General features: G+C 37.2%; 2 protein-coding genes across 4 annotated transcripts; one reads left to right on the plus strand and one right to left on the minus strand.

Annotated features, from left to right (window-relative positions):
• Positions 1–39: 39 nt before the first annotated feature.
• On the minus strand, positions 40–3,556 carry LOC129786341 (juvenile hormone esterase). Of its 2 annotated transcripts, none has more exons than XM_055821280.1 (5): positions 3,348–3,556; positions 2,866–3,220; positions 1,107–1,781; positions 390–1,036; positions 40–322 (listed from the first exon to the last, which is right to left on the minus strand). In XM_055821280.1, the coding sequence occupies exons 2-5, from the start codon at positions 3,073–3,075 to the stop codon at positions 109–111; spliced, it is 1,746 nt and encodes a 581-aa protein (XP_055677255.1). In that variant the 5' UTR covers positions 3,076–3,220; positions 3,348–3,556; the 3' UTR covers positions 40–108. The 2 variants fall into 2 exon arrangements, with proteins under 2 accessions (XP_055677255.1, XP_055677254.1); XM_055821279.1 differs by having other exon boundaries at positions 2,866–3,237.
• A 1,326-nt stretch (positions 3,557–4,882) lies between these two features.
• On the plus strand, positions 4,883–16,918 carry LOC129786342 (DENN domain-containing protein Crag). 2 transcript variants are annotated; one of them, XM_055821281.1, is made up of 11 exons: positions 4,883–5,736; positions 6,473–7,384; positions 7,456–7,606; positions 7,840–8,111; positions 8,183–10,060; positions 12,154–12,453; positions 12,818–12,898; positions 13,211–13,580; positions 14,747–15,166; positions 15,650–15,828; positions 15,895–16,918. In XM_055821281.1, exons 2-11 carry the CDS (start codon positions 6,528–6,530, stop codon positions 16,211–16,213), a joined length of 4,827 nt encoding a protein of 1,608 aa, XP_055677256.1. In that variant the 5' UTR covers positions 4,883–5,736; positions 6,473–6,527; the 3' UTR covers positions 16,214–16,918. The 2 variants fall into 2 exon arrangements, with proteins under 2 accessions (XP_055677256.1, XP_055677258.1); XM_055821283.1 differs by lacking the exon at positions 12,818–12,898 and having other exon boundaries at positions 4,903–5,736.
• The last annotated feature ends 1,920 nt before the right edge of the window (positions 16,919–18,838 follow it).

Below are 18,838 nucleotides of genomic sequence, written 5' to 3' on the forward strand. Positions count from 1 at the left end.
CGCCTTTGAAATTTTATTTTTTCTCCTCAGAAAATATTCTTTTTTTTCTGTAACAACATTTATTCAATAAATTTTTAAATATTCTTTCACTTTGAAAGATAATTTAATCTACAATTCATCTCTTATTAAATTCTCCTGGCCATTGGAACAATGTGCGCTGAGCTTGCGCCAGAAATTGATTCTCTCCTCAAATAGGCCCTTCTCCATGATTGCCAGTGGTTTATCCTCATTATCCATACGGCCAAGACGGAGGTAATCAACGGGATATCCTTTAGCTTCCTTCCATTCAAATGACAAATCACCGTCCTTTGGCGTAGGGTGACTAAAAAGCATCAAAGAGCTTTTAAATTAAGAGAAAAATCCCAAAAAAAATTAAAGATAAAACTCACCCAGTTCGTGCAAAATTAACCCAAAGCTTCGTGATGAGCTTTCGCATTTTTATATCATTTTTCGTTGGGATGGCGCTCACAAAAAGCTCCTTCCCAATTGGGAAGAGATACTGAAGTTCTTCGGCATGACAAGCCCCATAGTAGGACTCCCGGCCACCCTTGAAGATCTCCGTGAAGCTGGCTGATCCCTTGTGGGCAAATAAGTAGACAAAAGTTGGTCCCAATTTCTTCCTATCGCCCTTCGTGAGGCGAATCCGTAGGTACTCATCGAATCCCACCACAAACCACGCATCAGAGTAGAGATTTGTGAGATTCTGACTCGTCTCCGGTGTTAGTTTTCTATTGCGGAAGTAGAATTCATTTATGGCGGAAGTTATTTCCTTCTGACGTTCCTGACTGAGGTGATCGTAGTTCAGGGAAATGGGTAGGGCATAATCCCAATTTGCATTCAAACTCTGTGTGAGTTCGGGCACATTTATGAGGGAAGCTGTCTTAAGAGCTCCCTCATCGAGGGTCACACCAGACAGCCAGGGCAGGGAGAGTCCATGCGGATCAAATTCTTCTCGTGGATGTTTTGTGATGAAAGCTTCCGGATGTTGGGGTTCTACAACAGGGATGAAGGGGATCATTGGGTCTGTATCCCATTCCTACAAAGAAAAACAAATCTTTTGTAAATTCCGAAGATTCTCACGCTAGAATAGAATATTCTAAACTCACAAAGAAGTCATAAAATGCAGCCGTTATATCTTCCGCGGATTTTTCCCTCAGACACTCAATCAGATGATTCGCATCAGTGCATCCCATCATCTGACCGAGACGTTCAGCACGCTTTTCCGCTACTCCTGGGTGTGCTGGTTGTGCCCAAGCACAGAGATTTGTTCCCGATTGACTGATTACACGATGGAAGAGCCCTTTAGCCATTGGGGACATCATCATGTACGTCCCTGAAGCCCCACCAGCACTCTCCCCGAACACTGTGACGGAATCTCTATTCCCTCCAAAGTTGGCGATGTTGTCGCGTATCCACTGAAGTACCATAACTTGATCCTTCAGCCCGAAATTTCCTGGACAATCCATATTTCCCGTGCTGAGGAATCCCAGTGGTCCAAGACGGAAATTGGCAGCTACATAGATAATACGATGTTCCATGAGGAAGTCTGGACCGTAAAAGTAGCTCACTCCACTGCCACATTGCCATCCTCCACCGTGGAAGAAGACCATCACAGGTAGTGCCTCATCCAGGGGCCCTTCTGGGGTGTACACGTTGAGGTATAGGCAGTCTTCACTTCCCGAGATTTCCATATCACGACGATAGGGATCTCTCTGGATGCAAATATCGGAGTCTTTTACAGCCAGGCGCTCTCCTGACCATTTTTCCTTGGGAACAGGAGCCTAAAATTAGTGAAAAAAAAAATTTTTTAAGTATTTTCAAACTTGGAATAAAAAAAAATGAGATAAAATGGGGATGGGGCTTAATTTTTTTAAACGTAATCTTTTATGTATTTTCCTCGTTTTCCTTTTCAGCTCATTATTGCAGGGAAAATTGTTTTTTTTTGGGCTTTTGTGGACTTTTTAAGCTTATTTTTATCATTTTAAATGCTGATTTAAAAAGGATACAGTGAGAGCTTAAATATCCCCAAAAGAGTAATATTTTTTCTCTGCTTGAGTTTTTTATTAGATATAAGAAATATCGCAATTTTCCACATTGAATTAAAATAAGAAATAAAGTTAATTCTTTATTTAATTATTGTGTTTTTTTCCATTGGCAATGAATTATTTCTCAGAAGAATGATATTGGGCCTTTTTCAGCGACCAAAAAACCCCTGAAATTCGTTTGAAATCTTGAAATTTCAGTACAAATTTCCAAGATTTTAAGAGTTTCCTGGACGCTGAATAGAGCCCATTATCAGAATTTTTTTTAAAGAATCCCATTACCCCAGAGCTTTCAGAGCTTTTGTCAATAAAAAAGAATTCTTTTTATTCAATTCAATTTATTAAAGCCTTTTCTTTAAATCAAATAATTAATTGATTAATTTTACATTGATTTCTAAGAAAATTAAAGACTTTCATTAGTAATTTAATTTTAGCTAAAGTCTTTTCTTCATGAAACTACATTTCAATAATTTCCCCATATACGATAAGTGTTGCTATTTAATTACTTTAAGCAACTCTTTATGCTTTTTTTTTCATATAGAAAACACGTTTGGAATTGAGATCTCATAAAATTGGATTTCTAATCTTCTCAACGAGACAACAAGACAGACATTGAAATGAAAAGCTCGCAAATATTGTAGTCTTCCCTCGAAAGCACGCGTGGGTTTTGCGTACATGAAAAGTGCAAATTAGAAATTTAATTAACGGATCAAGAGATACACGAAAAATGGTGTCAAATTAATGCATTTCACACCAAGAAATAAAGAAAATGCTGATTAAATTTTTTTTTCAATTCTTTTCAAGGCTCTTTGAGGGCACTCACGCGAAATCTTCGACTTCCAACTGGTGGTTCTGCGTAGGGGATCCCCATGAAAGCACGAATTCCCTTCCCATCGTGGGATACCATGTGGCGCCCCACAACAACTCCTCCATGGCTCAATTTCACTTTCAGCTCATCCGAAGTGCGTCCGTGCACGTGGTTGAGCACCGAAAAAATCCACAAGATCAGCACAAACACCGATCGCGAGATCATCACTAATATTCCGCCCCAGCTAGGTGAATGGGATGAGGAAGAGCGATCACTTTGTGCGTGGTTAACACCTAGACGGACTGAATACAACTAAATCTGTGTTTCTTTGAGAAGTTGAGGAGTTCCACATGACGAAGCCAAATATCCCCTGCAAAAAAAAACACGCTATTCAGCGAAATAAAAAAAAAACCCGTTCCCAAAGATCATTTGAATGTGTATAGAAAGAGTGTTAGAAAAAATAAATAATTAATCATTCACTTTATGTATGTACGTACCTGCCCTCACTCTCTTAAGACGACGTGCCAAGTACTTTGTGAGATGTAAAGAGACGTCTCAGGCTGCACCATTAAAGTTCCATAATTTCCATTAGTCGATCATTAGTGCAGTATGATTTATGCATTTATATAGTGAATAGAAGATCAAGTATGACCACAAGCGCCACAAGATTTTCCAACGCGTGTGTGAGATGTGATCCACGTGAATTCTATAAAGGTAAAATTCGTTGTTGAATCATTTTATTTCAATAACATTGTGGCTTTTGGAAGGTCCTAAAGAATATAAAATTTTGAATAAAAAATATTTCCGCAAATGAATAAAAGAATTTTCCTTATGCTTTTCATTTTTTTTTCTAAGAGCTTTAAATGGCTTCTAGAATTAAATTGCTTCAATAGCTTCAATATGTGGTTGATTTTCTTTTACATTTTGAATTATACTTTCTATTGATTGAAAGTTTGATGGGCTTTTGCTCACGATCACCTTTTGATCTTGAGAGCAAAAAATAAAAAACTCACAATGAAGCATAAAAGTTCAATGAAATTTGAATAATATTCTTTTCTATAGCGCTTTAAATTAAAGTAAAATTTGACCCTAATTGACCTTTTGTATTGTATTATAGAGTAAGAATATAGAACAAAGATTGCAAATTAATAATTCAGAATTAATTTTAATTCAAAAAATGATCAGAGATGCAGTAAGAGTTTAGATTAATAATAAATTAATCTAATTAATTAATTAATTTTACAGTAATAATAAAAAAAATGATTAATTTAGCAGATTTTCGACACTTTTGGCTGAAGATAAGCTAATTTTCTCACTAGTAATAAAAATTATTAATAAAAAATATAATTCTTTGTTTTTCTAAGATTCTCTTCAAAAGTTATATGAAAATCAGTTTAAAATAGAAAAACTTCAACTGGTTTTGAATCAATAAAAAAATAAATAATAAATCGTTATTGTAGAAAAACGTAATACTGATTTCAATAGTTTCTAAAAAATCTAATTTTAATTAATTTTTTTTCTGTAATAGTTTTTTTTAGCCAAGCAGATTAACTTTAAACAAAAAACGATCTTGAAATAAAAAAAAATATTAATGCAATAAATTTCAGAAATTCATTCACTAATCAGAGAGAGAGAGAGAGAGAGTGAGAGAGAGAAGTTCTGATTCTTCCTATTATTCATTAAATCTTTTAACAAGAAAAAAAAAATAAAGCTCCACCTGCTTCACCAAATTTTTCATTAATGGGCGGAGCTTTCGTGTAAAGTTTCTACAGGTGTAGTAAGCTTTAGTAATCTGAATTTAAATCGATTCAATTTTGTTAAATAAAAATCTCAAATATTAGAAAAGTAAAAAAAAAGTCTAATTTCTCCCCAAAAAATGCAAAAAATTAAGAAAAGTAAAGGATTTTTTATTATTTTGTATTTTCAGGTACTCAATCAATATTCTACCACATACGCATATGCAGTTCATTGAGAAATCGCAGCAAGTAATCCACGGCCTGCTGGGTGACGAGATAAAGCTCGCGCCCTCTGGTGGCAAGACAGTGGCGCGTGTCAGATTTGCTGTCATTTATTTTTTGTTCGTCGCAGTGAAAAGACGAGTTCCGCGAGACTTTTTCAAAGCAAAAGCTGCAAAAGCAATCCAAGTTTTGAGAGCGATCGGAGCCTCCACACACGGCCAATTACTGTTGCGCCAATTCACAGTACATTCTCGCGGTGTAATTACATTTAATGCGATCGCGAAGGCTGAATGAGTCACCGTGCGAGGCAGGAGAAGGAGGAAAGAAAAAATAAAAAATAAAAAGTGCGACTCCAAAGTGTTTGTGTTGAGAAATCTCTGTGACTGTGATTTTCCTCGGTGGTTGGGCAGTTTTTTTTTCGGTGGCATTTCTGGGGTGATTATTCGCGATACTTTTACGCTTTTCGTGTGCTTTGTCTCTCCATCGTGGGCTTTGTGGTTGGTGCGGTGTGTGAAGAAGAAATCTTATCGGGCAGCGAAGCTGGTGGGTGACGACGACAAAAGGCTCAATGAAAGTCGCGGAGAGCTCGTGAGGAGAGGAGGAAGTCCAAAATTGATGTGATAAATTAATGCAGCACAAGTTGACTTGAATTCTATGTGAAGAAGGCGAGCGAGAAGAACATACAAATTGCGTTTTTGTGATTTACTCGCTTCGTTGTCGCGCGGCCAGAGTTGATTGTTTCCTCCTTCGTTACTTTTGTAGTGTTTGTGCGGTCCGGAAGACGCCACACGACAGTTGGTGGTGGTGGGGAAGATGCAAGAAAATGACCCACGAATCACAAGGACTTGCAAACTAAAAATAGCCACAACACAGTGAGACAAGTGTCTTGTTGGGCTGCCTTCTGCTGCTGTTGCTGCAGCATTTGGAGGTTAGTCGTTTAGTGAGTTTTGTGTATTGTGGTGGCTCACCTGCCGCTGCTGTATCGATCCAACAGAGACGCAAGAGGTGGCAGGACGCGGAGGAACTGAAGGAGAGGAAGAAACTTGGTCAACGTGAGTCACAAACACAGCGAGAGTTGAATGACTTCTTTGACTTTGGTACTTCTTCTGCTATTCCGTGTCTGCTCTGTCTCAAAAAGGCTTTTGCACATTTATTGTTTTGTTTGAGAGTTCAAGAAGATTTCCTTCTTGAAACAGATGTTGGGATCTTCTGAATTTTCTAAAGAAAGTCTTTCAGTCTTTCGACCAGGAATGAAAATTAAATTCTCTACAAAGTTTTAAGTTTCAGAATTTTGCAAAATAACAGGAATTAGTAAACAGTCGGCCAAGTAGAGCAGTGGCAAAGCAGACGGTTCCAATGTTGTTTGCTCTGTCCCTGGAAGGATCAGCGGGTTCGAGGCTCGGTGGTGTTTGATAGGCTGTAATGCAGATATGAAAAAAAGATCTTATTTTGTCAGGAATACCCCCACTCGTTCCCACCAGTGCAATATTACAACGAGAGGCAACTCTTGAACTGATATTGACTGCTCTGCACCGTTGCTTGTGATAAAACTTCTGAATGAGGAATATTCCTAACACACCCCAGTAATGGGACAAATGACTATGTGTGTTTTTGTTGTTTGTACTGGAATAAGTGAACAAAGGGATGCTTTTTCCATCTTCTAGGTCCTGAACCTCCTTTTGTGTCCCACACATAGAGGCTAAGAAGGAGTAGAAAAAAATGGAGGAGAAACGTGTTGCTGACTACTTTGTCGTGGCTGGAATGCCCGAACAGCCACAACTCCTTCAGGAGAACATCTTCAATGATAGTGGTCACCTCAAGGCGGCCGCCTCAACGGATCCCATTATCGATATTGGGGTCTTCTTTCCAGCGCATGGAGAGAAAGTCCCGCGGGGCTATGATATTCTCGAATATACCCCATCGGGATTGTATGCTGATCTCAATTTTGGCTCTGTACGCGCCACAGCCTGTTTCATCTACTTCCGACGTGGACGTGATAAGCCACCCCTTGTGGACATTGGTGTGATGTATGATGGAGCTGAGAGAATTATGCCAGATGCTGAGATTGTTCTACAAACCCCCGGGGAACGTGTTGCGAATGTCAACAATTCCTCCGCAAAGACTTTCTTGACGTTCCGGCGTGCAAAGCCGGATATGCCGTGTAATGAGCTCGTGGTGACGGATTTGTGCGTGATTGTACCGAGTAAGGGGGAACGGCCACCACATGCCTTCTGCCAGATTCACAAAACCCTCAATAAGGGTATGATGGGGAGTGATGTGTATCTGTGCTACAAGAAATCCATGAATCGCCCCCATCACATCAGCTACCAGCCGGAAATTCTCCACAGATACCCGGCAGCTGATCACAATGACTTCCCACTTAATCTCTGCCCTAGTGTGCCTTTGTTTTGTCTCCCCATGGGGAGCTCGCTGGAGGTGTGGCCGCATGTTATTGTGGATGGTGAGAAACGCCGTAGGGCTGCAATAGCTCCCATTTTCAGCACATTTGTCCTCACTGTGGCTGATGGGACGTACAAGGTGTATGGATCAGCACTCACGTTCTACGAGGATTTTCGGTAAGCCCCCTTCCTGTTTTTTTTATTCCTTCACAGCCTATGAGCTCTAATTGCGATTTTATCTTTCACAGGCATGAAAATCTCACGCAGGAACAAAAAGAAATGCTCGATTGGACGGAGGATATGAAGGAGACGCACACACTTCATGTCAATAAATCCATCTGCCTCCTCTCGCATCATCCCTTTGGCGACACATTCGAGAAGTGGCTGCAATTCCTTCAAGTACGTATTCTCAATAAAATAAAATAAAAAATTCCTTTGCGCCACCGCGGCGACAGATAAGCCACGCAATCCCCCCCCCCCCCCAAGAGTTTTATTTAAATATTTTGATAACTTTGCGGTGGATTGAATTACATTTTCTTCTCATTCCCTCCCAAAGAGTTTGTGGCAAATATTCATATCTTATCGGTTATGCAAATGATTGGATTTAACGATTTTTTTTGTATTATTTGCAGCAAATGGCGGCAAGTAGGCAACCAATGCCAGTACCAATTGAGAGATACATAACACAGCTGCTCGATGAAGTGCCCTTCCCATCGCCAAGTATCCTCCTTCAGCTGTCCACTGTTAACAATGACCGTATTCTACTAACACAGCCCGAGGATTCCCCGTTGCCACGCAGTGGGGCTGGTTTTAGGCAACTTCTAGCCAATTTGGGACCCGAAAATTGCCTTCATGTCCTTTTGCTCGTTCTCACGGAGCAGAAGATTCTCATTCACTCCCTCAGGTTTGTTCCTTTTATTAGGCTTTTATATTATTTTTTTATTTTATTAACATTTTACAACTTTTATCTTTCAGACCTGCAACACTAACAGCAGTGGCTGAAGCTGTTGTGACACTCCTCTTTCCCTTCAAATGGCAATGCCCCTACATCCCCCTTTGCCCCCTGGGACTCGCTGAAGTCCTCCATGCACCACTACCCTACTTAATTGGCGTCGATTCGCGCTTCTTTGATCTCTACGATCCCCCGAATGATGTAACCTGCGTGGATTTGGACACAAACAGCATCAGTGTGTGTGAATCACAGAAGCATCTAAATACGAAAATTCTCCCAAAGCGTCCAGCGAGGATTCTCAAGCAGACACTGAAGCATCTCGAGGAGGTGGGTCAGTGCCACAATGTGGATAGCACAAATAGCCTCGATAGGGATATAAAGCGAAAGAAGCGCGAACAGAATCTGGAGCAGAGGATTCAGGAGGCATTCCTGCGATTTATGTCGTCAATCTTGCGCGGCTACCGTGACTACTTGGTGCCAATGTCAAAGGCACCCACAATTGGCGCCACAGATCCCAATGCGCTGTTTCAGTTGAATGCATTCCTCCGGTCACGGGACAAGGCGCACCATAAATTTTTCCAATTACTTATGAAGACACAGATGTTCATACGTTTCATCGAGGAGAGGTCATTTGTGTCCGATGGGGATCAAGGATTGGCATTTTTTGATGAGTGCACCGAGAAGGTGGGCGCCTATGAGGATACCCCGACAGAGATAAGGCTCGTGGAATGGGATACGGGGCATAGTAGTGAGAGGACAAAGTTCATTTTGCCACCTGAATGCCAACCCGGAGCCACAAATGGATTGCAAACATTCACATATAGCACATTTATGCTCAATCCCACACTGTTGAAGCACTCAAAGAAGACCCACCTGTCGAATTTTGCTCAAGTGCACGCGCACGTTACTCCCGGATCCCCAATGGCACGTCGGACGAAGCATGAAATTAAGACGGCGCAAAAGATTGCACGGAAGAGTGCCCTAAATCCGGAATCATGGGCAAAGCATCTTCTTGCCACGTGCTACAGCATTTACTTCATCATCCTCCCAAGTGTGGTGATTGATAATCCCGGCAAGGAGCACAGTATCCTCCGGGCAGCGTATGATTTGCTTGGGAAGGCGAGCAAGTATAAAATTCAATGCGATGAAGTTTGCTATCGTGTTATGATGCAATTGTGTGGCATTCACAATCTCCCCGTGCTCGCGGTGAGGCTGCATTATCTCATGAAACGCTCAGGGGTGCAGGCAAATGCCCTCACGTATGGCTTCTACAATAGATGCGTCCTTGAGGCTCAATGGCCATCGGATTCGACAACACTGAGTCAGTTGCGATGGAATCGCCTGAAGAATGTTGTCTTTGGGGCAGCACAATTCCGGAAGGCCGGAAAGAAATTCTCCTCACGCAAGAAACTCTCAGTGTCGTGTGAGAATAATTTGAGTACGTTGGAGACGGTGGATGGGACGTCCCGGACAAGTTTGGATTCATCGCATTCCACGAATGAACCACCCGTGGGGGCGAGTATTGATTTCACGGCCTTCGATCGACTCCGTGGACGTTTGGGGAGTATTGTGAGGCAATCGGGGCCACAGGAACCAGCTGATGTGCTCTCAAGTGCGGGTCTACTCATTTCCGGGGAGGGTGCCAATAAATCACCGAGTCCAAATAAAGATTCACCCGTATTTAAGCCATCACCATCGAGTCCGTGCGACCTAAGTCCACGTATGCTGGCTAAATCTGATAGCTTTGCCGGGGATTCCGGGCTAATTGATAAGTTGAACATCAAAACGAGACGAGTACTCAATTTCCAAGAGGAAGAGGAGGAGATTGAAGATAAGCAATTGAGTTCACAAGAAGAACTCAATGATGATGAGGACAATAAGCAATTGTCAAGCCCAACAAAGTGAGTACAACAAAAAGGTTTTTTTTATATGCTACGCAATTGTATTTGTATGTAGAATTTATGTTGTGTTGTAGAAAATTTCTTGAATCGATTATAATATTATTCAGTTTCCATACCCAAAGCAAAAGAACTTTCAAGGAAAGTCATTCATTATTAATGTGGAATGCCCTTTGACTCTGCTGCAATTCACGCGGGGCATGATTTATTGGAAAATTTTGTTGTTTTGTGAAAGCCATAAGTTCACACATTATTGTGGCTTTTGTTTTAATTTTAATTTATTAATTTATTAAATGGAAATATTTTGGGAATAATTTTGCAAATATATTTACCGTAAAGACGCATATTTATCCATTTCTTTTAAAACATTTCTAAAGCATTTTAGGAGCTAGAATTTCGATTTATTGTCAAGAATAAAGGGATCCGGAAAATTCTCTTTGATAGCTGAAGAAAATTAATAAAAAAAATATTCTTTTTAGAGCTTTTTTTAAGCTAAAGTTTCCTTTAAATTCTTTAGCACTTTTCTCTTCTATTTTGTTAATTAATCCTCAAGAACTTAAACTATTTTTCATTCAAAGCTTTTTGCTTGGAAAATAATTAAATTTTTGCACATTAAGTTTGTTTTCATTCAGAGAATTATTTTCAAGAGATTAGCATGGATTTAAAAAGACAATTTTGCCAATAAAAAAAATAATAAAACATTTTAAATTAACAGGAATTAGCTAGAAGAATAAAATAATATTTTATTTCAATCTCTCGTTGAAGGTAAATAGACAAAAAAATATTTTATGCGTTATAAAGTTTCTCTTTTTGTTCTTGAAAGTTATTTGAGAAGTTTTTCCTTTTTCTTCAATTTGTAAGAATTTATAAGAATTGATTTTGCTAACAAATAAAAATTTAAAAAGAAAAAACTTTGAAAACAATTTTTTTGAGTAAATTCTAAAAGTTATAAAAGAAAAATTTGAACATTTCCTAATATTTTAGTAAAATAATAAAAAAAAATTAATCAAAAGTTGATTTTTAATATTTTGGGCAATTTGTTCCTCAATCTCTTAGTTTTCAATAGAAATCTAAGAATTCTAAAGTCGTTTCTGTTAAATTTCTTTTCTTTTAATATAAAATGTCAATTAAATATAAGATTTTTGGGTTTTTTTTTACTTGCCTTACCTTCCCCCCATGACCCAGTCTTAAGCTGTAAAGCTTATATGGACTGCCGAATCCAGAACATAAATGGATTTTTGGTATAATATGAAAAAAAAACTTAAAAGATTTTCACAATTTATTTCTTTGTTTAATGATCTTTAAAAGTTAAAAGGTTTTTTAAAGATCTTTCTGACCGTTTTATGGAACTAAAAATTCTTTTTTCCTTCTATAAAGCGACAATAGAATAATTAAAAAAAAAAACAGAAACTGCCAAGATCTAACAAATAATTTTAAATTGTAAGAGAAGAAAAGATTTTAATCACAATCGATTTCAAAGATTAAAAGAATCATTCATTATGTTTTCTTTGAATGATTTAATTGAATTTTCTTATCAAACGATTAAAACGATGATAAACTGAAGGAGAAATTTTTACTATCTCAAGTCCAAATTTATTTGTTTCCTAACGATTTATAAAGAAAATTTATGAGCAATGATTTCAAAGAAATTATTGATTTGATTCTTACTAATCTTATGATGACGTTGGGAGGCCATCAGTGAGTGAGCTTTCCCTCCATTTTTATGCTTCAATTGCATAACACAATGGGACTGATAAGAGAAATTGGAAAGCAAAAAAAAAATGATTGTAGATATCGCAAATGACCGAAATGCGAATTTTACTATTTTTTATGCTTCAACATTCCGCGAGTTTTCTTCATGAAATATTTCTTTGTGGTGATTAATAAAAAGTTTGCATGAGAATGTTCAATGAATTATTGGGGTTTTTTTTCTATATGGAGGAAAGTGTAATAAGTTGAATTTTCCCTCAGGGGAAAACTTTAACTTATTTTAATTTAAAAGAAAAATGATGAGAAAAAAAGCTTTTTGGGGGAAAATGAGTAATGCTTTTATTTTATAGTCAAAACATTTTTATTCTTGTTTTCTTCAACCACAGAATCTCACCACGAACACCTGTGACTCAAAATGATCCACTTGGCGCACTAAATGATGACGAGGAAATTTCTGTGACTCCACAGACAAAAAATGTGGACGGTGATGAGCAGAGAATTTCCTCGTGCAATAACAACAACACAATGTACACGGATCAGCCAATTTTGTTCAAGGGACACAGAAGTGCCACTTTTGATGAATCAACACAGCTCAACAAGAGTATGCATAGGTCTGAAACGATGCCAGCGGCTTCGGTGACATCCAGCTTAGCGAGTTTGGGGTCATCGCTGAAATTTAGCTTTGGGTAATTAAGAGTTGTTGCCTATTTATTTTCCCCAAGAGTCACATTCTGCTCTTTCTTCTTTTTTTTTTTTGCCTTTTTTCGGGCCTGTTAAACATTCACAATATAACTTTTTTTTTGCTCCCCTCATTCGTCTATGTTTTGAGAGAAAGCAGCATGATGCTTTCTCATAACTTATTTTTTTTTGCCAACCCCCATTTCATACATTTTGATTTTGCTTCCTGTGGTAGTTAATGAAATTGCCTTTACTCCTTTTTTTTATTTATATTTTTATAATTTTTTTCTCCTCTGTTTAAACTCATTTAAATATTTAATTTCTCCTGCAATGTGTGTGTACATACAATACATAAAAAAACAAACAATATAGACGCTATTCACCTGCACGTTTGTCGTTGAGAAAGGATCTCAAAATTCCAACGCAAATAATCGAGAACTTTCCCAATATTAGGTGAGTTTTTATTTCTTTTAATTTTTCATTCAAACATTTTTTTTGTGTATCGTCGTTGTTGCTTCCTGTGAGTGATTTGTAAAATGTAAAAGAGCTGTCTTTTATGTTTCCTTATGCTATACATATATATACATTCATCCTGTGGGGAATATTTTGAATTTTAGAGGGAAATTTCTACAGCAAAGAGAGTTGTTTTGAAAAGTTTTATTAAATTTTATTCTTTTTTCATCATTTTCTGTCTCTTCCTTTGAACATCATTCTGTGACAACTTTCACCCTCAACGTACAACAACGAAAAAAAAACATTCTCCAGTCCAAGCTTAACGGGGAAAAAGTCCAATGAAATTATTCAAGGTGGAATAAGTAGCATAAAGCATGCAGCAACGTCCGTTGCGAAGAAATTGGATGAGATTAAAGAAGCAATCTCGGCCAATTCGACACCCGTAAAGACGGGTAGTTTGGAACGTGGGGTCCAGCTGCATGTGTCGGAGGATGATTTGTTGACTGATGATCCAGCATCGCGATCACGACGTGCTAGTGATTTGGATTTGTGGGGACGACTGAGTGAGTCGCGGAAATCAAGCTACAATAATTTAGTGCCTCTCGGCGAAAATACGTCCAGCAATAGTTTGAACAACACGTATCCTATTCTCCCGGACAATCTGTATCCACAACTAGTGGAGGTGAGTTTTCCTATTTTTTTCTTTTTATATTAAGGGGGGGGGGGGTCTCTTGGGCAAACTGTTCGAATTGATTTATTTTTATTTTTATTTTTTCATTTTTCATGGGGTTTTTCTTAAACTTAATTTTACTATGTTAGTTACATTTGTAGCCTAGTTATTGAAGTGTAAGAAAATCATTTTTCGCGATATTAGGTGCGACGCCATCTTGAGATCTTCCGACTTTTTCATAGAATTACCCTAAAACACAAAAGTTGGTTTTTCTCAGGATCTACTGGATGGATTTTAATGGGGTAAAAAGCAAATGAAAGAGGAAGCATTAACGAACAATGTACCAGAACAGATTTTGGAATTTCGACTTTGAAGCCGAGAAAAGTTGAAAAATAGTCTTGTGCACTTTTCATAGATTCTTAATGGAAATTCAAAAATACCTTCCGGTACATTGTACGTTGATACTATCTCTTTCATTTGCTTTTTACCGCATCAAAATCCATCCGGTAGATCCTGAGAAAAATCTACCTTTGTGTTTGAGACAGTATCGTGGAAAATCAATAAGTCTTTAAATGTGACCAACACTTGAAAACCAAGTTTAAGAAAAACCCAAGAAAAATAAAAATATTTAATTTCACCAACTCTCAGAAGAGACCACCCTCAAGGAAGAAAAATTTGATGAATTATGCGGCAATAGGGGAGATTGGGATGTAAATAGCTAGAAAAAAGTTTTTAGATAAAATCATTTATTTTTGTAAAATTATTTCTTTGCGAAAAGTTGGGAGCATTGGGAGTAATGCTTTAACTTTTTGTGATAAAAAATTAGGCAGAATTATTCTAGGAATTTATTTTTCTTTGAAAAGAGAAAATCTCCCCGGAGAACGTGAGATATTTAGGAAATTTTACAAATTGAATAAATCTTGAGAATATTTTTATCCCTTCAATATAATATGTGAATTATCTTGTAAATAATTTTGTAGCATAAAAGAGAGAGAGAGAATAAAATTAGGAAGGTATCTCTATTTGCCTCTTGGGTATAGGGATTATATAAATTGCCCTCATTCCATCACAGTTAAAAAACGACAACAAGAAGAGAGCTTCTTCAGGAGAAATTCTCAGAGATTAAATTCTTCGTTTTTTTCATTTTTTTAAATTGTTTTATTCGCTTTCATCAACAGGTGTGTGAGACACAAGAATGTGATATTACGATAGAATTAACATCCTGCTCGCAGTGCCACAATTGCTCTGTACTCCTCTACGATGAGGATATAATGGCGGGATGGTCGGCGGAGGATTCAAACTTGAATACAACATGCCATGCCTGTAGCAAATTAACAGTGCCATTCCTCAATGTCTACATGAATGTACACAATGAGCAGCTGCAGACGGTGAAGAAATCAGAACGTATTAGTGTGCCGTACCTCAATCCATTGGTGCTGAGGAAGGAATTGGAGAATATTCTTATGCAAGAAGGTGATGGTGTCCTCTGCAAATTGGCATTTGTCGATGAACATCCAATCATCTATTGGAATTTAGTGTGGATCATGGAAAGAATTGACGTTACCACACATTTACCCAATTTGTGCCTACCAAAACAGGTGAGAAGTTCTGTTTTTCTTTTTTTTTTTTTTTGCTTTTTATGCTCTCTCATGTGGAACATATTTCTCAAAAATGATTTCATAATAATTTATGGAGGTCTTTTATGTTCATTTTGTGAACTCTTGTCCAACATGAATGCTTGACTCTCTGAGAGAGTCTCATAAAATCTTGATTTTTCCTTCTTTGGGGGAAATTGTGTGAATTTATGGACAATTTGTGATAATTTTTTTGTGTTACCAACAAAATGACAGAGAAATACATTTGAGATTTTTATTTTATTGTCATTGCGTGACATAATCATACAGCTTGACCTAATATTTTCAAACATTTTTTTGTGTTTTATATTGTAGTGAAAAATATGTTTTAATTGCAATAATAAAAATCAAAAATTTATAACTTGGCTTCAATATTTGTTTTAAATAGTTTTTCCTGCAAAATTTCTTAATTTTATGTTTATTTATTTTTGTGTGTGTAATTTTTAGGAGGATGAGGAAATTGATCCTCTTAGTGGAATGAAAACTGTCTCAATCCACTGCCTTTGGGACAATTTGGAGCTACATTCTGAAGCTGGTCCACCAATGTACATTGTTTGGCGTCAGAATCCCTCACCAAGTCCCCTCCTGAAGGCTCTTTTAACAGATCAAACAACTCTCAATCGAACGTGAGTACAGCAAAAGAAAAAAAAGAGTGAGAATTTTGTTAAAATTCTCTGTTCTACGTCTTGCAGGGTTATTCAGCAGGTGATCTCAGCACTACGTTGCAATGATCTTATGACACCCGTTAAGCGTTTGGCAAATGAGAGGCACAAGCTGAAGGGACGCGGTGTTGATCGTACGCATTCGATCTACCGTGATATTCTCTTTCTCGCCCTCACGGCCATTGGACGGGCAAATATTGACATGGCATTCTTTCATCGTGAATATGCGCTTGTATTTGATAAGTTGACTGAGAAGGAATGCAAGATGTACTATCGCAGTCAAGATTTACCCCCAGCTGCTGCGGCCATCTGCTGCAGGGCCTTCTTCAAGCCCCTCCTGCTACCCTGACACACGGATAATCGACAAATGTGGCATTTTCGCAGGTAGTTTTTGATCTAATCATTGTTATCTGCTTCATCTCTTGGTGCACTTTTCATTAGCCTTACAAATTCTCTCGATAAAAACAAACAAATTATTATTTAATTTAAATTGCGCGCGAATGTTTTTTGTCTTTCTTTGTGCAAAAGAAAGGGTTTATTGTAAATTATGTTAAAAGAAAATAAAAAGAATATTAAAAATGGCACCACAAATGAGTGGTGCTGCCATTTAATCACACACAGAGTTTTTAACGAATAAATAAGACAAAAAAGAAGGAAGAAATTCTCATGAAGAGATTGAATTTGCAAAATGATGCTAATAATGCATCATAATTCAGGATGTTTTGTTAAATGAGAGAAAGGATGAGCACACGATGTGATTAACATAAATCAACGAATTGGAAGACATTGAGAGACTTTTAAAAAAAAAACAAACATATTTTTGCTCGAGTACTTAAGAATGACGAAATAAGCCACTCAATTAATCAAGAATTAAAACCTCGGTTGTATTTTTCATTAACACACTTCATTTATTATTTAGAGAGGAACACGCGGAGATAAAATCTTCAAAACATTATTCTGTTACTCTTTTAGAAATAAAATGGCTTTCATTATTATATTGTACAGTGTCGGCACAGCTGATGAGAAAAAAATAAATAAAATATTATGAGAAAAATGTCTGAGATTTTTTCTATTTAGCCTTTAGTTGTATTGTTGGCACGTGCTAAATGATTTTCTGCGATGCGACAAATTGATGTAATTCATCTAATTTAATTTAGAAGTCGAATGTGGTGGTTGATAAAAATGTTCGTAGCATTTTATTTTTATTTTTCTTACTTATAGAGTTATTTTTAAGGTAATGAAAATTGAAAGAGGAGATTTTTTCCGTTATTTTTCAATTATTATTTGATTTTCTATAACATTATACTTTGTCCTGTATGTGTCCTTGCGAAGGATATTATGACAAAAATGACTTTGAAAAGGTTCCTTAATGATCTATTTTGCACAGGTTTTTATAACAAGGGATTGACATATAATTTTGGAAAATTTGAGCAATTTTAAAAAACCTATTTTTGAGTTATTTTTGCAGCAATAAGTTGAAAATTTGCTTAAGCTTACGTTAAATTTAATATTTTTACTTTTGAAAAGAAATTTTTGCCCTCAAAATATTCAACAGAGAAACACCCCTTCTTGGTGAAAAATTTCCAAAATTATTTGACCATCTTTGAGTAAAAATATTTATGATTTTATGCAATTCTCTTCTCATTTAACATGAAATCATCACATATTTTATGAAGAAAATTCTCTCATTGAGTCATTTCTTCTTTAGCAAACAATCCCTACAAATAAGGACTCGTAGCATGAGAGTATCTTTTATATTTAAATGAGATTTAGACTTGGTATGATTCTATTGACTTTACTCAAAAGCACTTAATCCGGAAGTTAAAGCAATAAAGCTGTTTTCAGGGGGTGAAATTTTGTGCGATTAAAAAGAAAATGTTTTGTGGAGGGAACGCGCAGGGTATTGGCTTAAAAAAAAACGCGTTAAACACCTTTTTGAAGTTCATGAATAAATTATCACCGTGAAATTTGGTACAAAAGTAATTCTTCCCCAGCGTTGAAAGCACACACACACACACGGGGTTAATTTTGAAGCATTTTGAGTAAATATTTTGTGGGGGATATTATTTGATGTGTAAATACGTATAAACTCACATCAAAAACCATTTCCTCAATGGCATTATCAAAAAATGGGCAAAAAAATGCCTCTATTGGTAGCATTTTTTTGTTTGCTCGAAGCTAAGGCAATATTTTTAGGCATTTTTGGGGATTCTTGCAAAAATATAATGTGCAAAAATGTGGTGAGGATGTGGATGAGGGAATTTTTTATCGTTCTCTGTGCGGTTTCTGTCGTTTGCCGAAAAATCTTGGATATGCCATCACAATGGGTTTCACAACAACATGTGAGACATGTGAGTGCAAAAATATGAAATTTTTGTAAAATTGTACATACAAACACTGTTGGGAAAAAAAGAGAGAATGGCTGATAAAAGGGCGCATATGAAGGAAGAAAAAAAAGTAAATAAGTATGGGGTTGAAGAGTCATTGACGGGCTTGCGGGGGTGGTAGAGTAGAGACAGTGTGAGCGAGAATGAGCGATATAAATGGCAAAATGTGGATGGAATGTATTTGAACAATGGAATTCGGTTTCCGGCAATGGATGAGCATTGTGCTATATATGCGAGAAAGGAAGTTAGGATAAAAGATTCCCATCTCCGCATCCATTTGCGCAGCATGAGATTTTCTCTGGCGGGATGATGTGTTTCTTCATCTTCCAGAACGTCACACAAAGAGTGTGCGGAAAAAGTAAATACACCAGGGTACAAGTAGAGGGCTCCTCCAAAAAGTTTAAAATATGGAATTCCGCTTGGGAAATTTCTTCACATTTGAACCATCCACCCCCTTTTAAGTGGAAACCCACCCACATCTCTATCTACCTCATCGTACAGATACTTTGAGGTCAATTTTGGAAGGAAGACATGAACTCTCTCCTTCTATATACATATATCTCACTCGACCCCGATGCGGTGGATGA

The sequence above is a fragment of the Lutzomyia longipalpis genome, chromosome 1 (genome assembly GCF_024334085.1).
Source record: "Lutzomyia longipalpis isolate SR_M1_2022 chromosome 1, ASM2433408v1".
Classification (NCBI taxonomy): Eukaryota; Metazoa; Arthropoda; class Insecta; order Diptera; family Psychodidae; genus Lutzomyia; species Lutzomyia longipalpis.

Excerpts from the sequence above, each read along its gene's own strand:
- LOC129786342 (XM_055821281.1), top strand. The coding sequence starts at position 6,528 with ATGGAGGAGAAACGTGTTGCTGACTACTTTGTCGTGGCTGGAATGCCC. Across the intron at positions 13,581-14,746 it reads TGTATCCACAACTAGTGGAG|GTGTGTGAGACACAAGAATG; the intron begins GTGAGTTTTCCT and ends TTTCATCAACAG. Across the intron at positions 15,167-15,649 it reads ATTTGTGCCTACCAAAACAG|GAGGATGAGGAAATTGATCC; the intron begins GTGAGAAGTTCT and ends TGTAATTTTTAG.
- LOC129786341 (XM_055821280.1), bottom strand. The coding sequence starts at position 3,075 with ATGATCTCGCGATCGGTGTTTGTGCTGATCTTGTGGATTTTTTCGGTG. Across the intron at positions 1,782-2,865 it reads TTGGAAGTCGAAGATTTCGC|GCTCCTGTTCCCAAGGAAAA; the intron begins GTGAGTGCCCTC and ends CACTAATTTTAG. Across the intron at positions 323-389 it reads GTTAATTTTGCACGAACTGG|TCACCCTACGCCAAAGGACG; the intron begins GTGAGTTTTATC and ends GATGCTTTTTAG.